The following is a 22,266-nucleotide window of genomic DNA, read 5'->3' as shown; positions in this document are numbered from 1 at the left end:
TTGTCGTTTGACTTTGATAAATGCTTTTTAAAAACAAAAATGTCTGAACATTAGGCATCTCGCATGAGATTAAAAAGATTAAAAGTATATACTGATTTTTTCCCGTAATTTAGTAGCTCACTGAACACAGAAATGTGAAACTATCGAGTCATAATGGACACATATAAACTACATATAATCTGCTATAAAGTTATGACCACTAATGGTCCTACAGATACTCTGTGCTTTTGACATGACAAAAGGTCTCAATTAATTTTCTAGACTGTCTATGAATTTTTTTATACTTAATTTGTGATATGTACAAAAAAACAAGGTGTAGTACGATTTCCAATGAGACAACTCTTCACAAGAGACCAAATGACACAGAAATTTTAACAACTATAGCCCACCTTATGGCGTTCAACTATGAGCAAAGCCCATACAGCATAGTCAGCTATAAGAGGCCACAAAATGACAAATGTAAAACAACTAAAACGAGAAAACTAACAGCCAAATTAATGTGCGAAAAAAGAAACGAAAACACAACAACAAACGATAAGCACTGAATTACAGGATCTTTTCCTCAATATTGACGTAAATGGACGACTTCACACGAAAATCTATGACAAACGGGACGATTTCAATTTCCAATTACCAATTTCCCATTTCTCAGCAGTAACATACCATCTGTCCCTTCGTATGGTGTTTACATATCACAATTGATACGTTATTCACGTGCTTGTTCACACTATACGGACTTCATATACAGGAGTGTGCTACTTACGCAGAAACTTCTCCAACAAAGTTATGAGGAGGACAGATTAAAATTCACACTCCGTAAATTTTATGGACACCATCACGAATTGGTGGATCCATACGATGTGTGTTTAACCAAACTAGCTAAGAACATTTTTACCACATGGTAGATTGTGGTTTGTCATTATGTCGACTAATCTTTTAATTACCAAACGTGACTTATTCCCGATTGTGACTGTTTTGCTGAGTGTGAATTCGCATTACTATAATAAAATCAACGGTACCAATTTTGTTGCACCAGATGCGCATTTCGACAAAATATGTCTCTTCAGTGATGCTCGTGGCCAAAATATTTGAAATCCAAAGCTTATATAAAAGATGAAGAGCTATAATCCAAAAGGTCCAAAAAGTATAGTTAAATTCGTGAAAGGAATCAGAGCTTTGCATGAGGGAGATACATTCCTTAATTTATAATAATTTCTAATATTTTGTAACAGCAAATTTAAATAACACAAAAAATCCGTATTTTCATGGACGTGTTACGGTACTTGTCTATCCAAAACTCATGTATTTACTTTAAATGTTTAATGTTATATTTGTAATTCTCATCGGATTTTGTCAAATGTGTTGACGTCTTTTCTATTATATTTATGTGTTATGGAAACAAAAATTAATCACCGCCGTCATTTATTAGATTTAATTTTGGTCAACATAATCTGTACGATAATTTAAGTTTGAAGTTGGATTCATAACAAACTGCACATATACATATTATAGTTAATTGCTATTAATAAGTATTGCAATATGCATTGTGTTTAAATGCAATATCAGTATTTAGTTCTATTTTAATCTTTAATCAATCCTAATTCTATCTTACTTTTGAGATATAGTTTTTCATATGTGACTTAATTTTTCTGCTGTTTCAGAAATTTCATATGTTCAAATTTTTAATGCCTTTTCACCATCGTATGTGACGTAATTTTTAATGCCTTTTCACCGTCGTATGTGACGTCATTTTTATAATTTACTGCGTTGAGGCCTGGACTGAGTCGGGTGTGTTTCTATTCTGTGTTGGTCATTCATTATGTATTCGTGTTTGTTTTATGTAATGAGTTAATACTTCAGTTTCATTATGTATATCTGTTATATTCATTTGATAAAATTTACTGTTTGCAATAGCATTAATTGTTCTAAAAAATTAGGATGTTCTTATCCCAAGCATACAAACTTAGCCGTATTTGACACAACCTTTTTCAACTTTTGATCTTCAGTGCTGTACTACTTTGTACTTTTTTTCGCTTTCGATCTTTTATATCTGGGCGTCACTGGTGAGTCTTGTGTGGACGAGGCGCGTTTTTGGCGTATTAAATTTTAAACCTGATGCTTTTTGTTATTCATTAATCATGTGTTTCTTTGTCTAATACATTTTCCTATTTATTTGTATTGTAGTCCTGTAATATTATGTTGTCATTTCTATGTTATATTTAACATTGCCATTAAAGTGCGAGGTTTGGCATGCCACAAAACCAGGTTCAACCCACCATTTTTTTCCTTTAAAAATGTCCTGTACCAAGTCAGGAACATGGCCATTGTTATATTATAGTTCGTTTCTGTGTGTGTTACAATTTAACGTTGCGTCGTTTGTTTTCTCTTATTTTTTAGTGTAAATTGATATTGCGATAAGACGTGTCACGGTACTTGTCTATCCCAAATTCATGTATTTGGTTTTGATGTTATATTTGTTATTCTCGTGGGATTTTGTCTGATGCTTGGTCCGTTTCTGTGTGTGTTAGTTACATTGTAGTGTTGTGTCGTTGTTCTCCTCTTATATTTATGCGTTTCCGTCAGTTTTAGTTTGTTACCCCTTTTTTGTTTTTTGTCCATGGATTTATGAGTTTGAACAGCGGTATACTACTGTTGCCTTTATTTATTCATGACCTGGGACAGGCATATCCATACTAGGACAATGGTGTAACAGTACAACATAATTGATCAATATTATAAACTGGATAATTATGTTTTATTTATTAGTTGCAGTTGTTTTTAGAATAATGTTCAGCAGCTGTAGATACTATCAGATCGGTACATGAAGTTTATATGATTGCTGTTTTTGTTCTTCGTTTCAGTCTCTCGAGTCAATCCCTTTCTTACTGTTTTAATTGTTACATGATCAATTGATAAACATACTTATATGATCTATATTGGCTTTAATTTGGATATTTATAAAAACTATGTACCATAGAGATGCATGCGTAAAATAAGTTCTCGACCTAAATTTGTTAAAATATCTGATAAGAATTAAGCCGCAAGTTATTATACTTACGACAAACAAGCCTTAAGGAATGTTGAAATGATAATGATAAATGCATATACCTTTTTGTACATACCAAACACTAAGAGTCACATTTTCACATGCTATGTAACAAGAGAGCGTAACCACCATAAAGATACACTTGTATCTCTATGAGTAAACCAATACCTGCTCCTTCTCGTGAATGCACCATGCTTGGTTGAAAAGCCGAAAAATACAGTCTTAAAGTCATTCGATCAGGAGGTCCAACAAAATAATTGAACCCGTATTCGAAGGTAGCCTGCTACCAGTCAATCCAATATACAAGTACATAAATTATGAATATAAAATGTTTTTTCAGTGTTACACCTTCACTTGTGATCCTGTTCATGGATCTGTTGCATAGTTGTCATTTTTATATATATAAAGCGAGACAAAAAAAAAAAATTGAAACAAAAATTTTTGCTTACTCAATCAATATATTTGATAGCTTTTAGAATCTACTTCGAATTATACACTTGAGAGTAAAAGAAAATTCCCGTAAATACTGAAGTGATATTATAGTTGTCTCAAAAATGTAACAATTATGTAAATTGACACATTTATCCACTTTTAATCAGAGATACTTGGGGACAGGATATTTTAGTCTATTACTATGTACTATAAATTGATAGTTTAATGACAGTGGTCAATGTTTATATGCAGATTATTAGTCATCAGTTGCTTATCAAGTACACCTTCCGAATTACAATCTGTTTAACGAATTGGTGTACACATGTATTTACATACATTATAATCAATTTAAATATTCTTTTTTTTTAATGTTCGTTGACTTTCATTTGAAAGAAAAAAATATGTCAACTATTAAAATTTAAAGAAGTACAAGACCTGTATTATTCTTTTTTTTAAATATACACTTCCCGTTGACGTACGTTTTCCCAGTTGAAAAAAACAGTGATTGTAAATTAAGGAGATTAATTGCAGAAGAAGAGAATGTTTGAAACTATGCTTAATAAAGTATGACGCAATCCCACGGAAATTAAATATTATAAAACATTAAAAAACGAAAATAAGGGACATTTATTTGATAACGACAAACAAAAGCATAAATATAAATATCAAATAATAAATAATAAAAGGTTCATTAAATTTTTCAAAGTCTATCGGAAAAACAAAGTTATGGTCAAAACTATGAAAGACAACTCAAATGAATCGTATGATAGGTAAAGATACGTATATATACGTGGTCTTATGACAGTGAAGTTTAGGCGGGAATCTCAATAGTCACGTGATATATAAAAATCATGCTTTCTTTTGTTTTTCAACATCTTAGAAATATTTGATATTGATAAAATTTATCATGAATGGGTTTTATAGTTTAGGAATACTTAGTTAAAACTTAAGTAATGCATTTAACAAAATTAATTGGTTAGTAATGACCGGTCCCGTTACGTGCGTACGTTAAGTTAGGTACGTATGTCATTTTATTGGAAATCTCTAATAAAACAAAAAGTGAGTAACCGTTTTCATTTTTGAGATACTTAAGAACAGAAGCATAATGTTCCTTGGTTTATTTCTTATTTTTTTTTTTTTTTTTTATTTGTTTATTATTTTTTGTTAGGACTTTTACTTTTGATCCTTTATACGTTATTATATAATATGTAAGGCCTAAAAAGGAAATCAGTTATGTTCCTTTTTGTTTCCCTTCATTTGCCACTTTAAAAACTCTTACCTCCTGGGTTTTTTTTGTAAATTTATTTTCTTTAAAATTTTCCTTTTTTTGTCTCTTTAAGGATTCATTTACGGAAAATATGTAACTAGAAATGGATTAAAAGATTAAATGGATCACAAAAGGTGTACATCTACTCTTAGCAACAATGTGAACATTCTGATCAAAATATCTTAAGTTCTTGCATATTTCATTAGATTTTTAAACACTGCAATAAAACAGACTTTGAGTAAGAGTTATCTTTTCTTAGATGATATGTATCCCCTAAAACAGTATCCTGATAAAACAAAGTTCAGGCATAAAGGATCAACTGACCGATTATTTTGGAAGATCTTAATTGGTCAGGCTATAATAATATATCATATCAACTTTTGTAATAAAATTGATCGACACTCATGGATTTTTGTCTTTTAATTGGGTGTGTGTTATCTTACCTTAGAAACAGCAGCAAATGTTGTCATAAAGTCTGCCTCAGACATTGCACCCGAATCAGAATGGGCAATTTGATTCCTGTAAAACTTGATTCTAGATACTGCCGCTCCTTCACTCATATCAGATGGTTGTGGAAGTTGATCTTGGATAGTTACCTTTGTCAGGTGTCGGAGAAGACACACAATCAATGTTAGGTCGAAGTCATTTGATTGAGGATCGGAACCTAAAGATGAAATTCATAAGGTATTGACTTTAACTCACATATGTTATGAGCTACGTTTCCACAAAAGCTCACTATTCATAACTTTATAACTAATAGTTTGTATACATGTTTTTATATTTACTGATTAGTCTCGTGTATATGAAACGCGTTATAGGTGTACAAAACTATACTCCTAATATTTCTGATCAGTTGACTTTATCTACTATTAAATACTTATTAAATAATTGTTCTTGAAGATCATGAACTATAGACATTATTGATGTGACGAAATTGTTAAAAATGAAGCATTTGTATCGTACATTTTCCTGCGTATGACCTGTTCCCCCTTCTGAGTTGCCTACATTTCATTATTATTTTGTTTATATTTTAGTGACTATTGGTGACTTGTTTTTGTGAGGTTTTAGGTTTTCGACTCTTTGCTTTTTGTTTGTTCTTCGAAGATAATTTATGTCAGAATCTAAGCAAATACAATCTAATTTAAAATAAAACTACAGGAAAAATCGCTTTTAACAGAATGCTTGTCAGTTGTATTAGTTAAATTGGTATTGTCTTTTTTTATTTAATGAAACACGATAGTAGCATTTTTCTAACACATATCGAAATTTACATACATATTTCTTTTTTTTTAATGTTATTTGTTCTTGGTATCTGCACTATCTATTTGTTGTCTCATTTATCACTGGTATCCATAAATAAAATGTATTACAATTTTTTTTTTACTTGAGGCAAATTTGTAAAAACGTGTAATGTGAATATAAACGATTGCACCATAAACAGTTAATATATTCACCTGAAGGAAACAATAAGCTCCACTGCATCTGTGTAATGACATGTTTCTTTTTCAGCTTATCCAGTCTCGTCCAGTTCTTGATACGACTGATTTCAATACACCAGGATTTAACTCTCTATCGAACAGGACTCTAACAGCCTTAGGAGAAAGTCTTATAAGTAAGTTAGCGACTCTAAGAAAATTGGTTTCCTCTTTGGAAAGCACTGGTACTGCTGATGCCATTCTGAAATATTGATCAGTACTTACTTGGTACACATAGTGTTTGCTGGTAGAACTGTATTAAAAAAACTTATAGTAGTTTCGAGAAAAATGCACTCTGATATTTTAAACATTCCATGGTTTGCTCGTACATGTTTGCTTACGAAATATTGAGAATTGGCATCTCACCTGTTTCACCAACCTGCTCAATCGTTGGCTATACATTACAAACACGAATGTTTATTACGGTCATCTCGAGAAAAGGACTTAGAATAGAAAAGATACCATCATATTGTCTCATAATCAGAATGAAATGATTAAATTCTCCCTTTTTAAGCAATAATAGCCTTATCTAATCATTATCATCATGCTAGTCCTAAATCATATGATTTGTCAATTTTCTGTAATAATACACTCAAAGAAAATTGTACAAGAGGGACGAAAGATACCAAAGGGACAGTCAATCTAATAAATATAAAACAAACTGATAACGCCATGGCTAAAAAATATCGTTGTAAAAAGTATTCTTACAAAACAACTGAATTCAGAGGAAAATATTTACCTACAAAATTCAGATGTTACAATTCGATATCATGGGTTGCTCCTTTACACAGTATATCATTTGTCGCTGGTTTTAGTATATTCTTTATACAAAAAAATAGGATTTTTAACAGTTTGAGTTAGTACCTTATTAAGTATTAAAATGCTATATCCAAAATCGAAATAAATCCTATTTCTCATACCTTCGCAAAATGGCGACCAGAAAATATGTTCCTTGGAGTTTTAAATAACTGTAGATGACGATTAAATACTATTTAATTTATATTAAGGTCTTTGTCTGCAACAAATGAAATACGTTAAGTTGTTATGAATCGCGGTCAATGTGCACACAGTTTAAATGACAGTCTTTGTATTTAAACAAAATTAGGTTATCAAAACCATCAACCCATAACGAAAAGATAAAAAAAAAATAACTGGTAAGGTTAGATATACATTTATAAATTTGTCTGACAATGACTTCATTTGCCAATGCATATGAGTGTCTACAATGGTGATATTTCTACCGTAAAATTATATATAATATTTGGTACAATTGAATCAATTTATTGAAAACAGATTGGCATATTCTCACACCGATAGCTTCTTTAACAGTTACTACTTAGCAAATCCAATATACAACAGTATAACAGTGCTTATCTAGTTCTTAATTAAGCGTTTTGTTTGTACTACTATCATGACAGTAATATTAGTCCTGTAAGATATTTTTCATTCTATTTCAGACGTTACTAGCTAGACATGCTAGATGGCTTCGTTCAAATATTTATTCATGTTTTTTTTTTGCAGCCATTCAGATTCAGGTTTTACGAAATGCATTTATGATAATTGCATAATAAATCTAAAAAAAGTCAAGTGGGTTACTACGACATATAGTTTGTACATGTTTTTCTTACAATTTATCAAAACATATATAAAAAAACTAGCTGATATAAATAATAGGAAATATGATATGATTGCCTATGAGACAACTACATGTACAATGATGTAGCCACCAGAGTTCAATTGAAATGGATATACACATGACAAATATGAACAATTTAAACCAGAACTACGCCCTTGTTTATAACTCAAGAAATATGCCTGACATTAACAAAAGAAAACCACTGAAATACAGACTCCTAACTTTGTACAGGCATTTTAAGAACGTGGCGGGGTTAATTTAGTTTGTAATTGCTTATCCTTTCCCTTACCTGGGACATTGATGTAACAGCCCGACATAATAAAAGCTGTTTAATACATTTGTAAAACTACAAAAGTTGGTACAGGGCGCAAAAAAAAATCACAAAAACAATAACCATATCACTGAATGTACTCGTCATTGTAAGCTAGTGCAAACCCAAACAGATTTGATACATTGTTCAAGTTCTTTGAGACTACAGAATCAATCAGTACACACCCAACAGATTAAGGGTAAAGATGTCTTACATAATTTGACTTTTGAAGTCTATTATATTGAAAATAGAAATAGAAGCACATTTTTTGTTTCAATCTTTGTTATTCCTCGTATAAGACATGCATTAGTCTCTGTACCATACACATCTTGCAAACAGTTTTTTGTTCGGTTACCATCAGAATTGGTGAAAATGACAAAATCCAATGCTAAACAACGTTTTTGTTTTAGATGTTGTTTTCGGAAAATATTCTTTGAATGCTTTCATCCTTAACTCCTGGGAATGGGAGACAGGGCGAATTAAGAAGTTGTTAAGAAAACAAAACCCTCAATTAGTGGTGACATGTAGATCATAGTTATATCATTTGGCCAGAGATTGTTTGTCTTCGATATCATTTAAGCATTTTAACTTGCAGTCAGGAGAAAAAATATGTCTCTCATAGAAAGAAAAAAATTCAGCAAGTTGTATATTTCTAATGACGTTGTTTATCATCTAAAAGATGAAACAATGATGACGTTCAACTTCTTTCCTTTACTCGGTGTTATGTTTAAAGAAAGTAAGATTGGGAATGTTGATTTCATAAAAAAAATAAAAAATCAGTTTATTCAAAACAAAATTGAAAATTTTAGAAGTAAAACTTACTTATAGTTCATGGCACTAGCCCTCTTAGTTTTATGTTATAATTCGATTGTGATTGGAAAAGATAAATACGATATCATGTTTCAAAATATAGCTGATGAAACGCGTATCAGGAAATATCCATCCAAAACTTCGATTTTGTCAAAACTTCAAAATCTAAAAAAACATGTATCTAACAAAAACAGATTTTACATTCTGTATAAAACATGACAAAATATTTGACATAATTTCACATACCTTAGCAAACTTTATTATCCAATGTATCTTAAGACACGGTGACACGGCGTTCATCAGTAGTAGGTGCCAATTGGAATCACTCGATGAACAACATGGCGACTGTACCATAATGATTACAAATGAATTACAAACGATGCATTTCAATCGTATATTGAAAGACATTGAAAACGGACACAACTTGGAGGTTTTTGCTAGCATCCGAATGAAATTTGAAAAAATACAGGTTTTTGTTGTTGGCATATTCAGAAAAATCTAATGCAAAATTTTCTTCTTCAAGAATTGATTATACAACTGCACTGCATGTCATCGCAGCAAAAGGCTATTTTCATATCTCAAAATATCTACTGGAAAAAATAGAAAACAGATATATTCACCTGATAGTAAAAATGTGTCTCATTTGCATATCGCCTCCTTGAACGGTCATTGTGAACTTACACATTTGTTTCTTAAATATGGTGCTGTGATTAATCAGAAGAACAGGGAAGGATATACCCATTTGCTCTTAAGTTGTAATTACGGACATGTAAACGTTATTGAAATATTGTTAAATATGTAAATGTAAATAAATGTGATAAATATGGTTGGTCTCCCGTACATATTGAAGCGTCAGATGGCAAAACTTCTAATTAAGTACAAAGCAAAAGTGAACAAACAGATGAATAACGGAATGACACCATTGTACCTAGTTGTAACTTTAGTCATTTATTGGCAGTAGAACTATTACTAGAGAGCAAAGCAGATGTTAAAAATGTGAAACTGAAGGATGGTTTCCGATAAATATAGCTTGCCTAAAAGAGTTTTATGACATAGTTGAAGTACTAATTTGTTATGGCGCAGACGTAAATAAAGATACCAATGCTTGACAAACACCACTGTTTATCGTTTGTAGAGAAAATCATGAGTATATTGAAATTATCCTGAAGCATGGTTCAGCGATTAATAAAGGGGATGAGAATGAAATAACGCCTTTACATATGGCGTGTAAAAAAGGTAAATCAGACATAGTCAAGTTATTAAGCGAATTCGGCGTCTCAACAAATAAATGTAGTAACAGTGGCGAAACTCCACTGCATTGTTTGTGTTATCATGATGATAACCCAATCGAACAATCAATCATCAATGGGTTATCAATTAATGAATTTGATAAAAGTGGAGATATGCAATCAGTTTCAGCAAAGGATAGCACTGAAGATGTCAATTAAACATTAAACATCTACGCAAACACGATGCAGATATAAACTATAATACAAAGAATGGAAGGAATCCTATTTACTTGGCTTGTTCGTGTAAATTTGGAAGCAGTAAAATGGATGCTTCATCACGAAGCGGACGCAAAAAGATATGAAGACAATCGATGGACCCCATTACATATTGCTTCTGCAAATGGAAATTCAGATATAGTAAATATATTGTTAAAAAATAGTGCTTCCATAGACCATTGCAATACAAATGGTTTTACCCCGTTTCTTTTAGCCTGTTCCTATGGGAATACAAATATAGCGGACATCTTAATCAAAGAGGGAGCTGTAGTAAATAAAGATGACGGGACTGGAAACCCCGCATTATATTTAGCCTGTAATCTCAGACATAATGAAATAGCTTTAGCATTAGTTGAGAATGGTGCAGAGGTTAACAGTCATGATAAAAAAGGTCGAACTTCATTATATTACACAGTGCTGCTGAGGATGGAAAACCGAACTTATTTTAATTTTGATGGAACATGAGGTAGATGTAAACTTCCAAATGAATAATGGAATCACATCTATTTATGTTGCTTGTCAGAAAAATCATTTAGCAGTAGTTAAGATGCTGCTCACTTATAAAGCAGGCTTAAATAGATGTGAGAAAAATGGATGGAGTCCATTACTTGCAGCATCTAATTTCAACCATAAGGCATTATTTGAATATCTGTGTGATCACAGTGATGCTTTTGCAAATATCTCTAATAAAGAGGGTGAAACGCCATTATACATTGCTTGTGAAAATGATAATGTAGATTTAGTGAAGTTATTATTAAAACATGGTGCTGCCATTAGTGATAGGGATGAAAATGGTTTCACTTCGTTCCATAAAGCGTGTTCCAAAGGTAATAGCAATATAGTAGAACTGTTAATCAAGGAGAATCAATATTTCTTTGTCGTTAATTCTTGCATAACCATCACATATTCAGTCTTTTGTGTCGAAACGTCATTTTTGAGTATTAATATATATAAAAAATCAGACCATTTGCAGTTATCCAATTCGACCAAGTCAATATCAAGCAATAAGCCAATAGCAACCTTCATAAAAACCAGCACAACGAAATAGAGGGTAACATAACAAAATTACCGGACTCTAATGAAAATTCATCACGCATTCGCTTACAAAAAATGGCAAAAACAAAAGTTCGTAGTATTAAAATATTCGATTTTTCTACACTGTACACAAGTATTTCCTATTCCAAACTGAAAGACAAAATTGAAAGAGCTGGTATTGCTTTGAAACATTAAAAAGAATGGCCAACGTAGATACAAGTGTCTTGTCTTAGGCAGGGATTTATCTCACTTTGTAATGAATCACTCTGATTCAAACAAACAATTCTCTGAAGCTGACATTATCAAGATGCTTAATTTCTTGACTGACAGCATACGTTTGGAGGACGTGTTTTTCAACAGATTGTCGGCATTCCAATCGGAACCAATTGTGCCCCTCTTCTTGCCGACTTGTTCCTATATTATTTTGAGGCTGGCTTCATGAAGGAACGTCTTTAACTTTTCTTTCCGCTATATAGATGATGTTCTCTCACTAATTAATCAAACTTTGGTGACTATGTTGTCCCATCGTTCATGTACTAGAGATAAAGGATACACCAGATAGAGCTAAGTCTGCCTCATATCTTGATTTACATCTAGCAATTGACAGTGAGAGTCGGTTGAAAACAAAATTGTACAACAAAAGAGATGATATCAGCTTCCCAATTGTGAACTTTCAATTTCTATGTAGCAACACTCCAGCAGCGCCTCCATACGGAATATATATATAATTTTTCATTTTTATCCTTATAGAATATACAGCTTAGATCAAATTTGAGTACATATTGTTATTGCAATACATGTGTTTACCCTGCTATTAGTTTAAACCTTATTAAATGTGAAAATATAATGTATATACATGTACCTCATGGTGACGAAATGGGAACAGCTAAACATTCTAAGGTATTTTCGTATGCTTCGACAAATGAATTTCGTATTGGTACTATTAGAGTCGAAATAATTCCTTCGTCAACATAGATTTGCATTATATTTGACGATATTTAACTCATCTCTAACGATCAGTGTGAAATAACAACAAATATAATGCCTATAAATGTTAAAAAGAGCATAAATCATAACATATAGATTAATAATTTCTTTATTGATTTGTTCTATGGTGTATTGTCCGAACAACCCTAAAATTGTATATGTAAATAACATTTACTAACTTTCGTGCAGTCGACATGCTTTTCTTGATTTATCTGTCAGGAATGCACAAACATAATCTTTCTAGTCTAGGGATTCATTTATATGTATGTGGTAACGTTAGGAGTTATATGAACATAAACCTAAAGGATCAGCTAACCTTCATCGTGATTCTCTACCCGAATCTTAGAAAGATGAATAATTTCATGATAAATTGAAAAACATCATATAGATGATTATATAGATCTTATAAAAACGCACAAGCAAAGTACGTGAAATAAAGGCAACAGTAGTATACCGCTGTTCAAAACTCATAAATCCAGGGACAAAAAACAAAATTGGGGTAACAAACTAAAACCGAGGGAAACGCATTAAATATAAGAGGAGAACAACGACATAACACCGAAACGTAACACACACAGAAACGGACCAAGCATCAGACAAAACACCACGAGAATAACAAATATAACATGAAAACCAAATACATGAATTAGGAATAGACAAGTACCGTGCCACGTCTGATCTCAATATCTCAAAAATAAGAGAAAACACAAACGACTCAACGTTAAAATGCAACACACACAGAAACGAACAATAATATAACAATGGCCATCTTCCTGACTTGGTACAGGACACTTTTAAAGGGAAATAACAGTGGTGGGTTGAACCTGGTTTTGTTGCATGCCAAACCTCGCACTTTAATGGCAAAGTTAAATATAACATTGAAATGACAACATAATATTACAGGACTACAATACAAATAAATAGGAGAACATATTAGACAAAGAAAAACATGATTAATAGATAACAAAAAGCATCAGGTTTAAAATTCAATACGCCAAAAACGCGCCTTGTCCACACAGGACTTACAAGTGACGCCCAGATATAAAAGATCGAAAGAGAAAAAAGTACAAAGTTGTACAGCACTAGAGATAAAAAGTTGAAAAGGTTTCGCCAAATACGGCATTGTTTTTATGCCCGGGATAAGAACATTCTTATTATATAGAACAATTCATGCTATTGCAAACAGTAAATTTTATCAAATGAATATGAAAGAGATATACATAAAGAAACTGAAGTATTAACTAATTACAGAAAACTAAACCCGAATACATAACGCCCAGATATAAAAGATCGAAAGTGAAAAAGGTACAAAGTTGTACAGCACTGAAGATCAAAAGTTGAAAAGGTTTTGCAAATACGGCATTGTATGTATGCCCGGGATAAGAACATCCTTATTATGTAGAACAATTCATGCTATTGCAAACAGTAAATTTTAACAAATGAATATGAAAGAGATACAATGTATACATAATGAAACTGAAGTATTAACTAATTACAGAAAACTAAACCCGAATACATAATGCTATTAAAGTTTAACACAGAATAGACACACCCGAATCAGTCCAGGCGTCAACGTAATTACAAAAATGTGACGTCACATACGATGGCGAAAAGGTACAAACGTTATGTCACATTTGAATTTATGAAATTTAGAAACAGCATGACGTCACATATGAAAAACTATCAAAGTGAGATAGATTTAGGATTGATTTAAGATTATATCAGAACTAAATACTGATAATTAATTTAAACAAAATGCATATTGCAATACTTATTAAAAGCAATTAACTGTAATATATATATGTCCAGTTTGTTATGAATCCAACTTCAAACGTAAATAATCGTACAAAATTTAATATAATTAATAAAGGCGGTGATTAATTTTTCTATTCGTAACAATAGCTGTAAGCATCAACTGTACTACCGGTTAGCCGGTTAGTCGTATGAAAGATTAGCAAGTTAACTAGTATGGGTAAACTGTTATTTTGACAACATTTAAACAAATAACATTTAAAACAAATACTATTGCCAGACACAAGGATAAACAGTTCTTCTGAATAATCCGTATAGAAATGTAACAAAACAAGAGAAACACATATCTCGTAAAATAACGAAAATTAAAATAACAGTACACACAACAGACATAAAACTTAGTACTGAGCAACACCCATCCTGCCATTCAGGCTCGTGAATAATTTTATATACCTGTCCCAAGCCAGTATTTCAGTGGTTGTCGTTGGTACCATTTTCGTAAATTGATTTCTTTGAATTAAATTGTAAAAGTCTTCTTAATTTAATTCGGAACCCGTCGAGCTTCTCATGGAAGTAGAAACCCAGTAATAAATATAATTCAGTAGGTCACATTTGAATAAAATATTACAAAATTGGTACGACATGAGGAACATACTCATCGTCATATTTAAGTTGACAAGTTTACAGTACAAACTAACATTGAGTCAGCTCCAAATATAAAATACATTGTATGTATTTATCAAAGTTGTACAAAAGTCGAATATGTAAGAGTTTTGTATTTGTTTATAGTTAACACGTGTTTAGTTATTTATAGTAAGGTCGGTTTGAATGGGGTTTAAAAGTTTCATGCACGAATGAATTCAGGCAGTTTAAAATCATTCGAGCCATTTCAGTTTAAGTGACCAGTAGCACTTTTTCAAAATAAATAATATAATAAATTTATATTATTTATTTTCAGATTTGATGACCATTAGTATGCGGTAACCAGTACCAGCTGAGAATGTTTGGTGTATTGATTTCATTAAACATATACGAATAATACACTGTGCACTTGTCTCTTCAAGTGGGGTCTCCCATGTGAGAGTTTGTAGTTATTTGATAAATATTTTATATTCGTTTGAGTTATATTCGAATTCGAATTTAAGAATAGATTATGTGAGTGAAAAAATATTTTTACAATCGTAACTTGTTGATAATTCAAAAATTAATCTAACCTTATGATATCCATGATATCCGTATTGTAGACAAAATAGAGCAATGAATACAAATATATCAAAAACGTAAAATGTTTAAAGAAAACCGAAAGAGTTTGGAGCTCATTGTCGCTCAGGCATGAAAATACGTTTTTTTTTTGTGTTATTAAAATTTGCTGTTACAAAATGATAGAAATTATTATAAATTAAGGAATGTATCTCCCTCATGCAAAGCTCTGATTCCTTTCACGGATTTGGTTATACTTTTTGGACCTTTTGGATTATAGCTCTTCATCTTTTATATAAGCTTTGGATTTCAAATATTTTGGCCACGAGCATCACTGAAGAGACATGTATTGTCGAAATGCGCATCTGGTGCAAGAACATTTATACCGTTAATTTTATTACTATCACTGTGTCGATGCCTCTGCTGGTGGACTATTAGTCCCCGAGGGTATCACCAGCCCAGTAGCGAGTACTTCGGTACTGGTATGAAAATACGGATTTTTTTGTGTTATTAAAATTTGCTGTTACAAAATGATAGAAATTATTATAAATTAAGGAATGTATCTCCCTCATGCAAAGCTCTGATTCCTTTCACGGATTTGGCTATACTTTTTGGACCTTTTGGATTATAGCTCTTCATCTTTCATATAAGCTTTGGATTTCAAATATTTTGGCCACGAGCATCACTGAAGAGACATGTATTGTCGAAATGCGCATCTGGTGCAAGAAAATTGATACCGTTAATTTTATTACTATCACTGGGTCGATGCCTCTGCTGGTGGACTATTAGTCCCTGAGGGTATCACCAGCCCAGTAGCCAGTACTTCGGTACTGGTATGAAAATACGGATTTTTTTGTGTTATTAAAATTTGCTGTTACAAAATGATAGAAATTATTATAAATTAAGGAATGTATCTCCCTCATGCAAAGCTCTGATTCCTTTCACGGATTTGGCTATACTTTTTGGACCTTTTGGATTATAGCTCTCCATCTTTTATATAAGCTTTGGATTTCAAATATTTTGGCCACGAGCATCACTGAAGAGACATGTATTGTCGAAATGCGCATCTGGTGCAAGAAAATTGATACCGTTAATTTTATTACTATCACTGGGTCGATGCCTCTGCTGGTGGACTATTAGTCCCTGAGGGTATCACCAGCCCAGTAGCCAGTACTTCGGTACTGGTATGAAAATACGGATTTTTTTGTGTTATTAAAATTTGCTGTTACAAAATGATAGAAATTATTATAAATTAAGGAATGTATCTCCCTCATGCAAAGCTCTGATTCCTTTCACGGATTTGGCTATACTTTTTGGACCTTTTGGATTATAGCTCTCCATCTTTTATATAAGCTTTGGATTTCAAATATTTTGGCCACGAGCATCACTGAAGAGACATGTATTGTCAAAATGCGCATCTGGTGCAAGAAAATTGATACCGTTAATTTTATTACTGCTTCTAAATTTGTTCATCACTGTAGCTTAACACAGCTCCATGGGTAACAAGTAGCTCAATAATGTCAGTGCAATTGTTTTGAATAGCGTAGTATAAAGGAGTATGCCGATTTCGATCTGTGACATTGATGGTTGCATTATTTTTCAACAACAATTCAGTTATACCCCTATCACCAGATGCCGCCGAAACATGAAGTGGTGTCCATCCATCTTCCGATTCATACTGCCTCGTCTTATTAAACTCTACTCCACGTTTCACTAATAATTCGACTACATCAGTGTGTCTGTTTTGCCAAGCTTTATCATAATGATTTATGGCAGCACCGTGTTTTAATAATAATTGTACTACATCTTCGTTACCTTCTTGACATGCAAGATACAATGGCTTTGAACCATATACATTGGAAATGTTAACCAATGCATCACTGTGATGACATAAATATGCTACTACTTCCTTATGATTGAAATAAGTAGCAACATGTAATGGACTCCATCCAATTTCATCAGATTTGTTTATGTCAGCTTTATAACTTAACAATTTATATACTGCTTCGGAATGGTTTTCCCTACAAGCCATATAAATCGGTGTCATGCCATTTTTCATTTGAAAGTTAATGTCTGCAGCATGTTCCATCAACATTTCAATGATATCAATATTTCCGTTTGCAGCGGCACTGTTTAGTGCAGTTCTGCCATATTCATCAGCACTGTTTACTGCTGCGTTGTTTTCGAGCAATAACTTAGCTACTTCTTTATGGTTTGCATAAACAGCAATGTATAATGGACTCCATCCATTTTCCTCACATTTGTTTATGTCAGCTTTATATCTTAACAGCATTTTGACTGCTTCTAAATGGTCATGCTCAGAAGCTATATAAATAGGTGTCATTCCATTATTCAGTTGTACGTTTACATCTGCATCATGTTCCATCAAAATTAAAATAAGCATCGTGTTTCCATCTTTAGCAGCAAAGTAAAGTGCAGTCCGACCATGTTTATCAAGACTATGCACGTCTGCACCTTTTTCGAGTAATAGCTTAGCTATTTCATTATGACCATGGTAACTCGCTAAAAGTAATGACGACTTTCTAGTCTCGTTAACACCATTAACTCCTGCGCCCTCTTTGATTAATATTTCTACTATAGTTTTATTTCCATATGAACAAGCTAAATGAAACGGGGTATATCCCTTTGCATTGCAATAATCAATAGAAGCACCCTTTTTTATTAGTAGTTTTACTATATCCTCATTCATATTTTTACAAGCAATACGTAATGGCGATTCGCCTGTTTTATTACAACGGTTTACCTCTGCATTACCGTGATGACAAAGATATCGCACTATTTCCTTGTGGATGCCATAAGTAGCCACGTGTAATGGACCCCATCCAGTTTCATCACATTTGGTTATGTCAGCTTGATAAGTAAACAAAAGTGTTACTGCTTCTAAATGGTTTTCCCTACAAGCTATATAAATTGGCGTCATTCCATTATTCATTGGAAAATCTAAGTTTGCACCATGGTTCATCAGAATATTAATTAGATCGTTATTTCCATCTTCAGCGGCAGTGTGGAGTGAAGTCCGACCATTTTCATCACTTGCGTTTACTTCGGCACCATTTTCGAGTAATGCTAAAGCTATTTCATTATGCATGTTGTTACAAGCTAAAAGTAATGGCGTGTTTCCAGTTTCGTTCACTTTTTTAACTATTGCGCCTGCTTTAATTACCAATTCTACAATATTTTTAACACCATTAGAACAAGCTAAATGAAACGGGGTTAATCCATTTTCATTGCAATGATTAATGGAAGCACCATGTTTTAATAACAATGTTACTATGTCTTCATTGCCTTTGTGACAAGCAAGGTGCAATGGCAATTCGCCTACTTTATTTGACAGGTTTACTTCTACAGCACTGTGATCACATAAATATGCCACTAATTCTTTATGGTTGTCATGAGAAGCAATATGTAATGGGCTCCATCCACTTTTCTCAAATTTGTTTATGTCCCCTCTATTACGTAACAGCAGTTTAACAGATTCTAAATGATTATTCTCACTAGCTATGTACATTGGTGTCATTCCATTTTTCATTTGACAGTTTACGTCTGCATCATATTCCATCAAAAGTTTAATGAGATCTGTATTTCCGTTTTCGGCGGCAGTGTGTAATGAAGGTCGACCATGTTCATTTGCACGATTAACTTCTGCACCATTTTCGAGTAATAACTTAGCTCTTTCATTATCCATATCGGTACAAGCTAAAAGTAGTGGTGAATATCCAGTATCGTCAACCATATTAACATTGTTTTGATATTCCTGATCACAAAATAATTGTAGGGGAGTGAATATACTTTTAATGCAATGATTTGGGGAATCATCCTCGATGTCGAATAATACTTCAACTATGTCTACATTACCCTCCTGAGAAGCCAAATGTAATGACATTATTTCATTCGCATCTCCTCTATAAATCGCTGAGCCATGCTTGAGTAATAATTTTACTATATTCATATGATTTCGCCTATAAGCGTTATACAGTGGTATTTTTCCAGCATTGTTATTTTTATTCACATTTGCACCATGGGAAATTAATTCTTCATCTATATCAATAAACCCTTCCAGGCAAGCTTTATTTAAGGGAGACCATCCTTCATTTTCACATTTGTTAACATCGGCGTTCCTCTCGAGTAATAATTTTACTGCCATTAAATGACCAACGTGACAGGCTAAGTACAATGATGTCATTCCGTTTTGCATTTGCTTGTTTACATCTGCCTTGTGATGAATTAAAAGTTTGATTATGTCGGTATCACCATCATACGCTGCCATATGTAGTGGATACCAACCGTCTTTGCCACATATGTTTACATTTGCATGTTTTTTTAACAGAGCTTGAGTGGTTTTCAGATATCCCTTGTAACAACTTGCAAGTAAAGGGGTGTATCCAAAAATGTCAATTTGATCAATTTCAGCACCACTGTTAAGAAACAAGTCTGCAATTTCATGGTGTCCATTTAAATATGCCTTGTGTAAAGGAGACCTATTGTTAAGATCGAGGAAATGTATATGTTCTCTGTTTTTGTCGAGTAGATATTTTGAAATATTATAATAACCTTTAGCCGCAGTGACGTGTAATGGAGTTGCGAAATCATTTATTGACGAAGAAAATTTTGGATTCATCTTCTCCAAGTATCGTATTAACAAACTTCTATAGCTTTTAAATTTCATTTGAATGCTAGCAAACACCTCCCAGTTATGGCCATTTTCAATGTCTCCGAATATACGTTCGAAATACATTGTTTCTAATTCGTCTGATATCATTATGGTACAGTCGCCATGCTGTTCATTCAGGGAAATTAATTGGCACCTACTACTAATAAACGCCGTGTCTCCGTGTCTTAAAATGCATCGAATAATAAATTGTGCTACAGTATCAGAAATAATGTCAAAAATTTTATCGTGTTTGGTACAAAATACAGAATTTTTTTCTGATAGATACATATATTTTAGATTTTGAATATTGGACAAAATTGACGTTTTAGATGGATATTTCCTTGTATCAAGTTCATCGAATAAATCTTGTAACATGTTATCGTATTTTACATGGCCAATCTGAAGACCTTCTTTCTCGATTGAGTTATTTGATAAAACTAAAAGTGCAAAAACTATGAACGATACGTCTTTTTTACTTTTAAAGTTTTCAATTTCGTCCTTTAGAAACTCATTAGGATTTTGAAAAAAATCAACATTCCCCATATTCTGTTCATTAAACATAAAACATAGCAAAGGGAAAAAGTTGTACATCATTATGATTTCATCATTTAGTTGACTCACAACATTCTTAGTAAGATATAACTTGCTGATTTCTCTTCTTTCCACTAAAGATAAATGTATTTCATCCGATTGCAAGTTGAATTGCTCAAATGGTTGAGAAGATAAGCTATCTCTAACATTATCATAAAGATATGATCTGCATGTTACCATTACTTTAATGATTTTATTTTTTAATAACATCTTAATACGTCCTGTTTCAGACTCCCAGCAGTTAAGGTTGCATTCATTTAAAGAATATTTGCCGAATACATCATCCAAAACAAAGAGTTGTTTAGCATTATAATTCGTCAATTTCAATAATTCTGATGGTAACCAAATAGGTAGAACTGTGTAGCCTTCGGTTTCTTGCATGTGTATGGCTATATGATAAGCAAGTGCAGATTTGCCAGATCCAGGTATACCAGTAATAATAGTGCATTGATTGTCTTTGACCACTTTAATTAATCTAGTAGCAGCTTCAGTCACATGAAACTTCTCTAATTTCTTTTTCCATTCAGCGATTTCCTCATTTTGAATACCTGCAATAATAATGTAAGTAATGCAAAATGTAATTATATAAATAATTTAACAATTCAGTTTGTTGTACAATCCTTAAATATGTTCAATAAGATATGCATGTCAAGGAAACGAAAGGTGAAACATAAGTCAAATTTGCTATTGAGGTCACACAGGTAAATTATCGAATAAAATGAAAGAGTAAGTACTCTCCTAAGGAACCCTCAAACCCAAAGCGACCTAAAGTCAACGATGTATTAATACTGGAATGGTGGTAAGCGTTATGGAGAAAGGGACACTCAAAGTATGACTAAATCCATATAAATTTAACTTTCCTTGGATTTGGGGGTCTTAGTCTTGTAACGATTTATTAACCCAGAGTTTCAGAAAAAGAATATGTTAGAATTAATGAAATTAACTATATATTCCATACATAACGAGAAAATTTTGTTTCGATTAAAATAAGAAAAGACATGTAATTGATGCGCATGTCTCGTATTACTACCTCAGCAATATCAAAAACTGTAATAAATTTCAAATGAATATCGCTTATTTACGTATAATGTTTATTATTCTGTGTATATAACGATAACTCTGGATAAAACGAACATTTTGATAGTAACACATACCTCATAGTGCCTTTAATTCATTTGAATAATTGTCTTTAAAAACTTACATTGTATATTTTGTCTTTCCAAATTCAACGTTTCAATTTGAGTAGTAAGTTCTTCAATTTGCTTTTCTTTTTTTAGCAAATTCTACATACATTTCATGGAATGAATAATCTAGGTCAGCGTGTTGCAATTTTTTGCATTCAGATTTCATGGTCGGACAGATAATTTCTATAGCCTGAAAGAAATAAACAGTTTTATAGGAGAATTATAGCTAAAGTGTATGAATGCTCCGAAAGGGCAAGCAGGCTCCATATGTAGCGCCTGTCGTGTTGTCATTGTAAGTACATTTTCGGTGATAAGTCTCATTTTAGTTATGTAATAGTTTGCGGAAAAGCAAACGACATTATGA

At 32.4% G+C, this 22,266-nt stretch overlaps 3 protein-coding genes across 3 annotated transcripts; 2 read left to right on the top strand and 1 right to left on the bottom strand.

Moving 5' to 3' along the window:
- The first annotated feature begins 10,475 nt into the window (after nucleotides 1–10,475).
- On the top strand, nucleotides 10,476–10,946 carry LOC139500155 (ankyrin repeat and SOCS box protein 2-like). The gene has a single exon (XM_071288894.1). It carries the CDS (start codon nucleotides 10,476–10,478, stop codon nucleotides 10,944–10,946), a length of 471 nt encoding a protein of 156 aa, XP_071144995.1.
- Nucleotides 10,947–10,965: 19 nt separating this feature from the next.
- LOC139500154 (cortactin-binding protein 2-like) lies at nucleotides 10,966–15,239 on the top strand. The gene is made up of 2 exons (XM_071288892.1): nucleotides 10,966–11,308; nucleotides 15,214–15,239. The coding sequence occupies exons 1-2, from the start codon at nucleotides 10,966–10,968 to the stop codon at nucleotides 15,237–15,239; spliced, it is 369 nt and encodes a 122-aa protein (XP_071144993.1).
- A 708-nt stretch (nucleotides 15,240–15,947) lies between these two features.
- LOC139502211 (ankyrin-1-like) lies at nucleotides 15,948–19,253 on the bottom strand. Its single transcript, XM_071291638.1, has one exon. It carries the CDS (start codon nucleotides 19,207–19,209, stop codon nucleotides 16,915–16,917), a length of 2,295 nt encoding a protein of 764 aa, XP_071147739.1. The 5' UTR covers nucleotides 19,210–19,253; the 3' UTR covers nucleotides 15,948–16,914.
- Between the last annotated feature and the right edge of the window lie 3,013 nt (nucleotides 19,254–22,266).

The sequence above is a fragment of the Mytilus edulis genome, chromosome 13 (genome assembly GCF_963676685.1).
Source record: "Mytilus edulis chromosome 13, xbMytEdul2.2, whole genome shotgun sequence".
In the NCBI taxonomy this organism is placed as follows: Eukaryota; Metazoa; Mollusca; class Bivalvia; order Mytilida; family Mytilidae; genus Mytilus; species Mytilus edulis.
The sequence above is the reverse complement of the archived record's forward strand: the minus strand, read 5'-3'. Positions and strand labels throughout refer to the sequence as shown.

Bases quoted from the DNA above. Each gene is read 5' to 3' on its own strand.
- LOC139500155 (XM_071288894.1), top strand. From the start codon at position 10,476: ATGGAAGGAATCCTATTTACTTGGCTTGTTCGTGTAAATTTGGAAGCA.
- LOC139500154 (XM_071288892.1), top strand. From the start codon at position 10,966: ATGAATAATGGAATCACATCTATTTATGTTGCTTGTCAGAAAAATCAT. The intron at 11,309-15,213 runs GTAATAGCAATA...ATTTATTTTCAG, and splicing joins CCATAAAGCGTGTTCCAAAG to ATTTGATGACCATTAGTATG.
- LOC139502211 (XM_071291638.1), bottom strand. From the start codon at position 19,209: ATGGTTGACGATACTGGATATTCACCACTACTTTTAGCTTGTACCGAT.